Source organism: Bombus flavifrons, chromosome 17 (assembly GCF_040668555.2).
Source record: "Bombus flavifrons isolate JBK064 chromosome 17, iyBomFlav1_principal, whole genome shotgun sequence".
Classification (NCBI taxonomy): Eukaryota; Metazoa; Arthropoda; class Insecta; order Hymenoptera; family Apidae; genus Bombus; species Bombus flavifrons.
The window spans coordinates 3,539,739-3,553,413 of NC_138458.1; the positions used below are offsets into that span (position 1 = coordinate 3,539,739).

At 32.2% G+C, this 13,675-nt stretch overlaps 1 protein-coding gene across 1 annotated transcript; it reads left to right on the plus strand.

Annotated features, from left to right (window-relative positions):
- The first annotated feature begins 893 nt into the window (after positions 1-893).
- Positions 894-13,209, plus strand: LOC138188692 (phospholipase B1, membrane-associated-like). The gene is made up of 7 exons (XM_069130691.1): positions 894-1,229; positions 7,865-7,960; positions 8,354-8,565; positions 8,669-8,845; positions 9,318-9,613; positions 12,711-12,889; positions 12,968-13,209. The coding sequence occupies exons 1-7, from the start codon at positions 1,100-1,102 to the stop codon at positions 13,111-13,113; spliced, it is 1,236 nt and encodes a 411-aa protein (XP_068986792.1). The 5' UTR covers positions 894-1,099; the 3' UTR covers positions 13,114-13,209.
- Positions 13,210-13,675: the final 466 nt, after the last annotated feature.

Sequence of the window (13,675 nt, forward strand, 5' to 3'; positions counted from 1 at the left end):
ACCCTTCTGGCCTGTCGGCAATTAGGTTTTCTCGCAATATTGTTTATGGTGCACTTGATATTTCTTAGGTAATCTGTCCACGATACTACAATCATATTTCGTTATAGGTCAGGCTGCTGTTTTAGTGTCATCTCGATATCTGTCTAATAATTGCGGAGCAATTACTAAACATATGTATATGAAATTGGTAAAAACAAATTACAATTATGATAGTTAACAATGAACTTTGCGATAAGAATAGTAGTAGTCCCAGAAGATGCATAAGATTTTATTCCGATAGCTTAATTTAATCATTAGTAACCGACAAAGATACGTAAAATTTGAATTTTTGCAAAGAAAAATAATTTACAAAACACAAATGCAAAAAAATTTTCTAACGGGACCAAAGGGAGAACATTCCCTATACGATGAATAAAGTTCCGTTTAGTCAAGTCATTTCAAAGAAATCGGCGAACATACATAAGGAAAAAGGAAAAATACATGTCAAATTGAGATGCTTCTGAAGTAGGCATAAAAATAGAAATTATTTCATATTTTTTAGCACACTTAATTTGTATAAATACAATAAAAGTTATTTTTCAATTTTTAACGCATTTGAAAGTCGGTAATATTTTTCTTGGGAAAAAATTTTTTTTTCGGATATTTTTTTTATTATACAATTTCTATAGTATGCTTAAAGTACAATTGGAAATAATAGTAGTATATACACATTATACAATATGTTAATCATATTGCGCAAGCATTGCCTATTCGTATTCATTAGTTATCTTGACCTTTTTGACCACGTAAATGCAAATAAATATGTAAAAAATGATAATTGAGATGGGGAGTATCTGAATCAAAGTATATATTTTGTCTCTTATTATGATCATGTATCACAGCGGTTCCAAGTCTTTTACGAGTGCGAGCAGTGTTCCTAACGACCGCTAAGTAACAACAGTTAAGACTGGATGCGGTGCTATCAAGGGCCCTCGATAATACGCGTAGCAGTTAGCAGTCATCGCAAGAATTTATATTTTTTTGCCTTTGTAATCAACAAAAATAAAATATCACCGTGGGAACTTAAAAGTGACCACTTGATTGTGCAAGAAAACTTACGATGAAGAAGCTGTATCTGTGCCTTGTATTGGAATTATGCGTGCTAACCATGTCGCAAAGAACTGCCTTGGATACGTCGATTCTTAATCACATCTATCGTGGATATCGTAATTGGTTAACGCAATCTTACGGTACGTCTATTTTAGTTTATTTCGTGTTTATTTTCTTTATGCAGTAATATCATTTTTTTTTTTTTTTTTTTTGTTAGAGAGATGCTTTTTGGAGGAAAATTGAAATATTGTGAATCTTATTTTTCATAGACTAATGTTTCATTGTGAATATATATATTTTCGCGATAAAATGATAAGTTAAGGAAATTTTTTTCGGTAAAAGTAGACAAACATTTGTACAGCACGGATCATTCTTCTTTTAACATGTAAATATTGTAGAGATTAAATTTTTAAGTGACACATGCTATGAATTCTGTGGCACCCTCTTCTGGTTCTTGAGATGTGGAATTTTGTGAATCGTACTTATTTCGAAATTCGTAATGAAACTAAACAGCAGTCCTGAAGTGTACTAAGAGTGAGGAGCTGTTAGGTAAATGTGAAATCTAAAAATGTCTGTATACCATTTCCATTTGTTCTTAAAATACTGGTCAGTCTTGTTCTACGAGTATAAGTGGCAGCAACCTGATTGTGATTTCAGATGGAAATTGGGTTTTAGTTAGGTTAGCGACGGGTTGCAAGGGGAGGTGTTGTTACCCCTCGTCGCCGAACGTATTTACTTTATAATAATAATCTTGAAAATATACAGTAGCTCATGAAAGTTTTCACATGCTATTAAAACTCTAGACAATTAAAATACGCACGTTAAATTTAAGAAGTGAAAACAATGCTCTTGTTACTATAAGATATAAGTACCAAGATTATACATCTGCATATCTAAAATTTGGAACAAATCCGATAACGTTTGTAGAAGTTATGAAATCTTTCATTGCAAGGATGTATAGAAACAGGGTCGCAAAAGTAATCGAACGTTTAGATGTTAAGCGATGTTAAACAATACTTTCGTATACAAAGTGACAAGAAAACGTTGGCAGACTCGGTTGATGTAGAATTAAATTGTGCAGTGAGTTTTGTGCTTCGCTGTGAATAATATTAATCTCTGTAGTGATAATAAGTGCCAAATAATCAGAAATATAGATATTCGAGAGGGAATTGATATGAAAAGGACATAAAGATGAAAATTATAACAGCAGATCGCTAGAATATGAGATAGATATGTACCTATGATATGTTATATTATCACAATGTCAGAAATCGAAAAAACAGTCACAAACAAATATCCTACAGGCAGACCAAGGAAACTAATTAGTAGAGAAGGACAAATTATCATAATTTAATGAGTGAAATAAGAAGAGTCGAAATATCTCGGTTCCAAAGTCACTCAAACAATTGCCAAGTGCGTCAGTAAGAATGTTTATGTGAAATTTTGTTGCAGTACTGTTTATGTATCATTCTGCCTATTCATTTCAATGAATGTTTCATAACTTTTACAGATGTTACCAGATTCGAACGAAACTTTATATATAAAATCCTGATACTTGTATCTTATGGTAGTTATAATATCATTTTCAGATCTTACCTTTAACGTGTATATTTTAATTCGAATTCTTTTTCTAAGAAAATTACGTTTATAATACTTCAAATTGCGTATCTCAAGAATCACAAGAGATAACATCAAAATTGAAAACGTTTCTTACTTAGAAATAAATCGCCTAAGATATATGCTAAAAAAAAAGCGGTCCGTGCTTTTTTTAAGTGTTTTTATCAACTTTTACTCTTTTACCGAACGATCGAATAATAGTAACTATTTATGCAACTATAAAACAAAAATTTATTAGCAACAGCCTGTCAAGTCGTCAGAGCGATATAATGTTTAATACAATTGATCGATAGTGACGTTACTATAGTAATACACAGCTGATAAGAACATAGTTTGGTTTCATTTGTCTGTCGTCATATTGTTAATTCTTCTAAACCTCATAAGATTTATTGATCTGTTCGCAAATAATACGATGTACAGTAGAAAAATATTAGATGATAGTAAAATTGAACATTTCATCAAAAGGAGTGTAAACTATATAAAATAATTAAATATTCTGCTGGGTCTAATCTTGTGACAAACGGTTGAATGAAATTTTAGTTTCTCTGCTCGTTAAATAACAGTAGAAATCGAACTAACAAACAATTATCATTTAATTTAAAACTGTGACTAAGAGACGATGACATTTCCATTAAATCTTGCCTATTGTCGATATATACCGCGGAAGAAAGAATAATTCCTACCGGTTTCATCAACATCACACTTCATAAACTTTATTCCTTATTTTCATATCCATTATGCTATATTATATTGCAATTATTTACTTCAATTAAAACACCTCCTTTTTCCAAAATCGCTATAATACATATTTACATATAATATATGTACATATATTTACATATAAATATAATAAATATAGTAAATATAGTATATATATTTACATATAAATATATGATAATATACATATTTATCATTATGTATGAATTCAACAAGACACGTTACATAACTTTTTGTATAGCTTACAAAACCTTAATTATTCCTGTACATTAGTATCGTTCTCACCGGCTATGAGTAGTAATTTTTTTTTCTTTTTTTTTATTTAATTCTTTTCTTTCACAATTTGTCCAATTTGGACATATGGTAGAATTTTTTAACTGTTTGATTATCATGTGGGTGGCTACCATCCCAGCGGGATACCATCTTCGTGATTGTTAGGTTGTGTCCTTTGTGAGGTCTGCTGGGTGTTCCCTTTTCAGTCTTCTTTCCATGTTTGAGGTGCTGATCGTTTCCGCAGCTAGCCACTTTGGGTGTGATTGTTCTGCGTATCTGGTAATTTCCTCTTTGACCGTTGCTATTCCCAGAGCCTTCCGTATGTTCTCGTTTCTAACGTACCATGGGGCGTTTACTATTGTTCTAAGAATTTTAGCTTGTACTCTCCCTATTTTGTTCATATGGCTCATTGCTGATGTCCCCCATAGTGGTATTCCGTACGTCCAGATTGGTTTTATGATCGTTTTGTATATTTTTAATTTGTTTTCTATGCTTCAGTAGGAATTTGGTAACGAAATATTACAGAAACAAAATTGTAGATCAGTACATCATCTATCATGATCAACTAACGTGGAGCAAATAAACATAAATTTTATTAGTATTGTTTTTATCGCGAACCACACGTATCGCCATATTTTCACCGGTTATGAACATATAGTTTGTGTATTAATAAAAAATCAATACACATATGCAATTTTTTATGTGCGATTGTGACAACACGTGCTTGTCACGACCGGCACACTTCAAACCCGATGAACTGATGATGGCGATAAAGATGTAGCGGCACTCGGCGACAATGTATATCGCCGAAGTGCTTGATGAGTTATCGATATCCCAACGGTCCTTCCGCCGAATGTTCTAGAAGAAGGCGTGCGTGGCAACGGTCGCGGACGCCTAACAAACGCGAGGATAGTGGTGATATTGAGGGATGACGAAGAAAAAAAGAAACAGATCCAATCGAAAGTCAAATTGTAAGAGCTTCAGTCTTGGAAAGTCACGGCTGGAGTTCAGAACCAAATCGTAATTAGCGTAAACCAAGTGTTCAAAAATAAATTCTCTTTTTATTTTTTTATACTTTATTTTTCTTTTCATCTGAGATTTCCTTTTTTTTATTTTACGTGACTTGCTCATAGCATGTGAACAAATATATTCGATACGTCGCTAAGCAGAAATAAGAAAGTTTCATTTTTTCTTTATGCTGTCTTATACAGAGAGTCAGAAAATGTTTGTATACCTAGCTTGTTGACTTTCAAATTCTGGTATTTATCGTATTATTTTTTCTTTTCACACATTATGAAAAATATTTCATTTGCACACTTTACAGCTCTTCGGTCATTACATTGAGAAGGGTACATCTTTGAATAAATTTCGAATATGTTGTCGAGGTCAACTTTCTCCTATAGTCATGTAGCCACCGCACGGCCTTCGTTCCCGAGATATTAAGAAGGAATTTCAATTAAATTCAGTTTCCATTACTGCTTACTCTGGCTTAATTGATTGCGGTATCTTTATATAACTGGAGGTGACGTTGGATGTAGTGTATTAAACACTCGGTGTTTAGATCAACAATATATTTATTAACAAATATCTTCTTTTGATCGCGTCGCGTATCGCTCTAGGTTTCGCTAGTCAATCTCGCTGTCCAGTTACGACTCGATGTTATTTGATTTCATTATTTGCTATTTATTAGAAACAAATTATAGACAAAAAATTTCTTATTTATTGTTAATATATATTTATTTTTTGATATTAATAATAATGATTTAATTATAGTTATATTTATATATATTATTTATGATTAAATAAATAAATAAATAAAATAAATTTATAAATAAAATATTAAATAAATTTATTTAATTTAAATAGCTTATAGTTTAGAGCATAATATTGAAAATATTAGGGAAATTAAATAAATTTTTAAATATTTTTTTTATAAAAAAATAAATTTAAAGTTTATATATACAGGGTGGTTGGTAACTGGTGGTACAAGCTGAAAGGGGGAGGTTCTACGCGAAAAAAGAAGTCGAAAATATAGAATAAAAATTTTTCGTTTGAGACTATGTTTTCGAGAAAATCGACTTTCAACTTTCGTTCGGTACACCTGCACTTTATCACCTCTCGTTATAACGGATCTCACTGTAGATTTTTAAAAAAATTAAAAAAAAATTCTTTATTCTATAATTTCGACTTCTTTTTCGCGTAGAATTACCCCCTTTCCGCTTGTACCGCCAGATACCAACCACCCTGTATAGAAAAATATATTGAATTTAAATTTATTATTATTATCATTATGAATTAAATTTTATTATATAATATAATTTATATAATTAAATAAATTAATAAGTTTAAAATGAAATAAGTATTATGTCTGAAAAAGAAATAAATTGTAAATTTATTAATGAAAATTAAAAATTTTGTAATACTATTAATTTATAATTAAATTTAAATTAATATAGTTTAAAATAAAATATGAAATTGCAAATTTAAAGATTAAGTATAAAATTTATATTAAATTAAATTAAATAATATAAATGTAAAAGAATAAAAAGGAGTTATAATTGAAATAAAAGTTTTTATATAAAAAATGTCAATATTTGTTCTTATTTTATTAAATTTAAATTTTAAGATAAGGTATTTAAGTAGAATAAAATAGTTTCCTAATATAATTATTCTTGATAATAATAATAAAATAATTAAATTATTTCTAAAATTTAAGTTTAAATTATAGATAAATTCTCATTTAAATATAAATGTTTTATATAATGGGAATGCGGAGTATATAAATAATAAAATAATTATTAAATAATATGAATATGATGAAAAATTTCTAAAATTTGAATCACTTACATTATAAAATTCAAAAAAATATATTAAAGTTGTAAATATAAATAAATAAATAAATATTTATAAAATAAATAAATTTTTATTTGTATGTAAAATGAAAATGAAAAATAACGAGTTAAAAATTGATGAACATCCAAATAATTTTTTAATAGAAAAATTTAAGTTTGTGTATAAAGCAATAAATGTATTATTTTTAAATACTATAATAATAAATTTTCGTGTAAAATAGATTATGGATGAGAAAAAATAAATTGGAATAAATTTTATAAATGTAGAAATAATTAAAATTTGATTTCATGAATTGTTATGAATTGTCGCCCCATATCCACGCGTTTGTTAGGCGTCCGCGACCGTTGCCACGCACGCCTTCTTCTCGAACATTCGGCAAAAGGACGTAAATAATACTTTAACATAAATAAAAATCAGTAAATCAGTGAGTTATAGATTGGATTGGATTAGTATCCTAATGTTAGGCACGACTTAATATTTCTTTCATACGATTTTGTAAACGTATCGCGAATTCGATTACTACTTATTTGTATTATTGTTATTTGTATGTTTAAAGAAAAATTTGAATTTTTATTAGTACTTTGCAACTAGAAAATTCTGAGTTAAGTGCCGTCCGGTTTCTGACAATCCGCTTAGCAGAAAGCATCACTGCCTTTCTCACACCGTGGCCAGATCCTTTAAACAATATCCCTGCTCTCTATTCTTTATTCTTTGAGAATGCAATGTCGGATCGCTTGCCATCGGTTTATCTGTCTATCAACTTATCCTTCGTCAAACTGTTTTACATATCTCTCGAAACAGTCTTGCCATCGATACCTCATAGCTCAGTTACTTCAATTCGCCTAGCATCGGCTGTCCAAATATTAGCTCAAGCACCCTACGGAGGTTCTTACAGAGTCTTCGGCCCAGTCAGAAATTATCGTAAGACTAAATAGCGGCGGGCTATCTGTATTTGTGACGGTGAGAAGGTGCATTGTCGCTATCAAGTATGTACATGACGAACAGACAGGTGAGACATAGTCCAACATTTCATACATTAATAAATTCGTCGAAAATTATTTCACGATAGCATTATTTCACTACTCTGATCCAACCCATAACCCATTCATTTTTCTTTCTAATTTACACAATATTAGAAATGGTTATTCTGACGCTGACACTAATTCACATGGATTGAATTTTTGTCTGATAGGCGAGCGGTTGAGATTTCGACATACCTTTTGCATTATTTGATCGGAATTTTGACATATCGCGTGCAACGTTATATCACAGATGAAGTATTTTTGTAAAATATTTTAAAAGGACTATTTTGTAGGTACAAGAAGTGAGGAACGTGTGTCTCAATTACGGAATAAAAATAAATTTCAAGATGAAGTTCCATTAGACGTCTCTTTTCCTTGCAACGTAACAGGTAGTTAACAAAATTTATGGTTATTGTTATCAAGTATTTTATGAAATCACCCGTAAATATTATATTATGATATTCATTCTTTAAAATCATTACTCAATTTAAACCACAGATTTTTTTTATTTCCTGTAATTTTTATAATTTGTCTTAGGAAACAATTGGTAAATTTCTGTGGCAGGAAACTACAGTGAAGAACGCTGTTCTTCACAATTTGTAGTGGCTACAAGAATGTCAATGTGATTTCGAGTTCATTCAAAGTCTTATCCTATTAATATCATTTTTAAGATAGATATGAAACATTACAAGCTCCTCACCCTACTGTAATTTAAGAATATTAAAATTGATGCTTTTTTTAAGTTCATATGTATTCTAATGTCTTTACTTTAATTTGTTTAGCCGGCAGGTCTCCGAAAGTTCCCGAGTCGGTACACCATTTAAGACCAGGAGACATAGATGTTATTGCTGCAATGGGTGATTCTTTGACAATCGGCGCCGCAGTTACTTCGTTAAATATATGGGAAGTGAACATTGAAGATAGAAGCATAGTAGGCAGTATCGGCGGTCAAGGAACTTGGCGACAGTACCTGACTCTCCCTAATATTCTTAAAGTTTGTTCATTTCTTACATCTGCATCGTTTGCGCGTATGATTTGTGTTATCGCCATAAATGCAAATACTGAAATATTTCACAGTCTGATTTTTCTATATGCAGGAATTTAATCCTAAATTAATAGGTTATTCACTTGGGGACGCTATAAGTACTGATCCAGCTGCGCAGTTAAACGTCGCCGAAGGTGGAGCTATGTCTAAAGATATGACTTTCATGGCGACATATCTGGTCAATAAAATAAAAGATGACCCGAGGGTAGATATAAACAAACATTGGAAGGTTCGTATATTGGTAGACAAAGTAATTATATACTATACATATTTACTATACGGCAGGTGGTGTTTTAATATGCATATAATCATTGAAATTAACAACTGACTAATGGAACATAAATTCGCATAAAATCTAAATTATTCACCTTTACCATCTTTATTCAAATATTCAAATAAAAATTAGGCAAGGCCTTTATACGTTCATTAATAAGGAATAAATATCATAATGAAATTATTGGCACTATAATTCGAGAAGTATTTCACTGCAGTTCTGATGAACTATTTTTAAGAGTTAATTACATTACCTTTCATTTACTAAAAATACACTCCAAATGTAATTAAAAATTATAACTGCAATTAAGAAAGATTAGATGCCAGTATGAAATAGGACAAATTTTTTCTTTCTTTAATCAAAATTTATAATTTCATTTAATATTTAATCGTTTAAGCAATAGTATCTACATTTTTATGTTTTCCAGTTGATTTCGTTGATGATTGGAAGTAATGATTTTTGCATTAATACGTGTGCAACTTCTCCATGGACTATGTTAAATGATCACAAAATAGATTTAATTCATACTCTTAGAATATTAAGAGACAATTTACCAAGAACTTTTGTTGCTCTTATACCACCACCTCAATTAAAGGAACTGGTTGCTGCACACCAAGGAAAAGAGTCATTCCAGTGCTATTTGTCATCCATGATTGAATGTTCATGTTTGTTTGCTTTACAATTTAGAGATCACAGACCGGAATATTATAAAATAATAGAGAGGTTTGTATAATTTTCCGAATTTAACTTTTTAAATATTTTGTGTTTGAGGATTAAACACTTACAAGAATTTTGTTAATCTTAGTAATTATACATAAATTATGGGACTACAATTCCCATTTTAATGAAGCTTAAGTATACTGCTACTACTATGTTGAATCTGACTTATAAGGCAATGTTTGCGTCAGCATGGTGTGACCCCTCATCTACTGTTGTGTGTCTATAAACACATCGCTGCGACCTGCAAATAATCTCTATAACGGGCGAACTGTTTAATACTTATTCTACCTAACTACTGTTCTAACTACCTCGAAAACGTAAAAAAATATTTTGAACGCACAAGTCTTACATGTATTGACGGTTGCCAAAAACTATACATAGCCGAACCTTATTCTAGAAAAGTAGTAATACTGAGCAATCCAGTCGTCGCACCGTGAGGAGGCTGACTACCATCAGACTTTAACGACGGCCTAATTGAAAGACTGATCTACATTCAATACGGATTACGCTCTTGAACACACATTTAGTTTTGCAACCTTCAACAAGTGATTCATGCACACACTTTTGAGCTAAATACGAATTGGCCAACTATTTTTTGCTAGAACGCACAGCTTTTGAAAAACTCAATTTTGAGAAAAAATGTAAGAAAAATTCAAATTCGCAACTTGGCGAATGTTTTGTTTTTTTACATTAGTAGCTATCGAGATGTGTTTTGGACAAAAAATGCTGTGGACTCCCTTGAATAAAACGATATGTACTGTTATTGTATTACAGACATTTAAATATGTGTAGATAATGATTAAAGCGAGAAGGACGCTTAGAACGCGTCATTTTTTTGCTTAGATTTTCCAACTTATTTCAAAAATTAAAGGTCTACGAGAGAATCTAACACTAGCACGCGATAGAACAAACATTTTTGCTAAGGAAAGCAGCAATAAAGCCGGAAAATCATGTTTTGTTTTTAATGTAACTGCGAAGAAGTTTGACAAAACACGCGGTGACGGCAATGGTACTCAGTGTTACCGAGTGTCTCACCTGTCGCTCAGTATAATGGAACCGCAAAACCTGTAAGGCTATTAGCCGTCGACATTGACTAGCATTGCCCTCGTCCCGTATTTTGTCAAACTTTTTCGCTTTTCCAGGAGTTCATCTGTTATACAGATCGTTTCATACCAGCCATGATGTGTTTATAGAAACAGTGGATAAGCAATTGCGCCACGCTGCCGCATACGTTACCATGGACGTGCATGTATAGATAAGATTCAATGCAGTATTAGCAGCAGATTTTTGCAAATATCTCGGAAACTAAAGTCGGGTAATGGTATAATGTTTATAGTATAATGTTGTTTTGAACGATGAGTTTTACATTATAGTTAAATTTCATCAAAATCGGAGGTGCAGCCACTTTTGTGCCCAATTACATTAATTTTTATTTTATATTTAAGCTTATTTCAGTCTTGTGATATGTTGGTGAATAACTTTATTAAAAGAATTATTAGTGTACGACATAGATTCATCATCTTTCATTTCAATTCACATTAAGATCTTATTGACGACTCGGGCATTGTCGGGCTCGACTTTGGGTGAAGAAACACTGATAAGTATATTTATAAATGTATATTATGAGCGAGTATTCAGACGACGAGTTCGTATTTATATAATACATATCTCGTGATGTGATCAATGCGGTATCGATGTTATCGACAGCGATCTACGAATTTCAATCTGTTATCGATTAATATCAAAGGCAAAGGTATTAGTTATTGTTCAGTTAATCAAAATGTTGATTCTTTACTAACCGATACTAACAAGTACTGTACTTGAAACACCACAAACGTATCGATACTCGTCTGATACCGCAGGTAAGTTTCGGTACTGATTCTTAAAGCTAAAATAAGATGAAAATCGAGAACAACAGAATCGCGTTTTGTTTTTTTACACGAACGAATGTAGATCCGCAACTTATCTCGTACAAGTCATAGAGAAAAAGATTATGGCATTCGAAAACATAAACCATCCTTGTAAGAAAAATCATAAGCTACACGTTATATCTACTTATTCATTAAAATCCATAACAGCAACCCGAAATCGTCCCATTAAATTTTCGAGTAGAGCGGATCAATGTTTCCTCTAGTCCATTGTCACCATAAGTAATTAATATATACTAGCGCACATAAACAATGTTTATACAAATTTGATACATGCACCGCGATCGTCCCGTTCGGGGGTATCCTAAATGTCGTTGCCTCGATGGCTAATATAAACTCTGCACTTTCGACATTTCGTGAGCATGCGCGGAAGTCGTGCGGAAGGTTCGATGGTGGGGTAAGTGAGATACGCGCAGGACGCGCTTAGTGATATCTCGCGGCCCGCGCGAGTTTTCCGATCGAGTTTACGCGTAGTAATAAACACGACAAGGTCCCCTCACTGATCAACCAGAAGCTTGGTGTTACGCAGGACCTCTAACATTTCGTTTCTCTTATCACGAAGATCGGCGAGACCCTTACTCGAACGACGAGTGAACGCAGAAATTATCGAGACTCAACAAGGCTATTGACCAATTCCGTGAAAATGTCGTATCGATATGGTGTAAATACCCCTGTCTTTATCCTTCGTTTTCTCCATAGAGGAATCATCGACAATGCTCCTTCAATACGAAATAGTTTAAATTCACCTCCAGCCTTTACTAAATCAATATGGCATCCGTCCCGATTAGGAATGCGACATTTATCCTAATTATCTTGAAAAGATGTTGCACCTTCCCATTACCATACCGTGTATCGGAAATCGTTAAATTTGGCAGTGGATTATTCCACATAATCTTCTACGCATAGCAAAAATTATGCTATAAAAAACTACGAACTTTTAGTTACTATGATAATCCAAATGATCACGAAGTGTAGCTGCGAAGCCAAAATGTGATATACAGATACTGAAAAAATGCGAAATCTTGGTAACTAGCGTCATTTCGCACCGCAATCAGCTTATTTTTATTATTTCACATTTATGCGATATTATTTCCCGAACACATTTCAAGTACCGTTTGACAGATATTTTAAGATGCATATGAAGAATATTCCAGTTTGTTTTATTTTTTTAGGTGGCAAGAGATTGACGAAGAAATCGCTAATTATCCAGAATTTCATAGAAATGACTTCACCGTAGTAATGTTACCGATTCTGGAAGATGCAAAAATACCTCTTGCCGAGGATGGATTTTCCGACCCCTCATATCTTAACGCTGATTGCTTTCATTGGAGTCAAAAACTACATGCACTATGTGAGTATAACAGATGAAACTATACAATTATTTAATGAGTGTTACGTTGATAATGAGAAATGTTTTGTGTTTCCCAAGATGCGAATAATCTGTGGAACAATTTGTTGGAACCAGTTGGTAACAAGAGTAAGGCTCTCACTCCGTTATTTAAAAAATTTCTGTGTCCTACTTCGGAAAGACCATTCTTGATGACGTCTGAAAATTCACAGAACAACGAAACTTAAGGATGGTTAGAGAAATTTTGAACAATTTCTGTAAGTGGAAGATGTATTATAGGCTTGTCATTCAATTAAAGGAACGAGCAATTTGTGTGTATCAATATAGTATATTTCTGTATAACGAATAAAAGGAAAGTTGCTTTTTTACATTTCTTCCTTCTTGCACGTAGTTCCTTAGGATTATATTTTCTGTATGACATAGTTTCACAGTCGCAGCAAGATTCTAACCTTTGCTACTGCTTTTGCACCATTCAGACTATTTACTCTAATTTTAAATAGTATTAAATAAAACGAACACATCATTTTTAAATAGATTTTTTAAAAGAAGCGTAACACGCTATAGTGCTGCATCTAATGTTGCTTTACACTTATTAGATGAATCTACATACAGTCACGTTCTAGGTACAGTAATGTAGTATCGGACATTTTATACTGTAGATGGCGCTGCTGGGTACGGCCGCTTCTCTTCTAATTTTTGTATCGTGGAAGAAAAATTGAACTCCGGTCGCCGGGATTCGAACCCGGGTTCCGAACGTTCGTAACCTAAGGCGCTAACCACTGCTTTTTT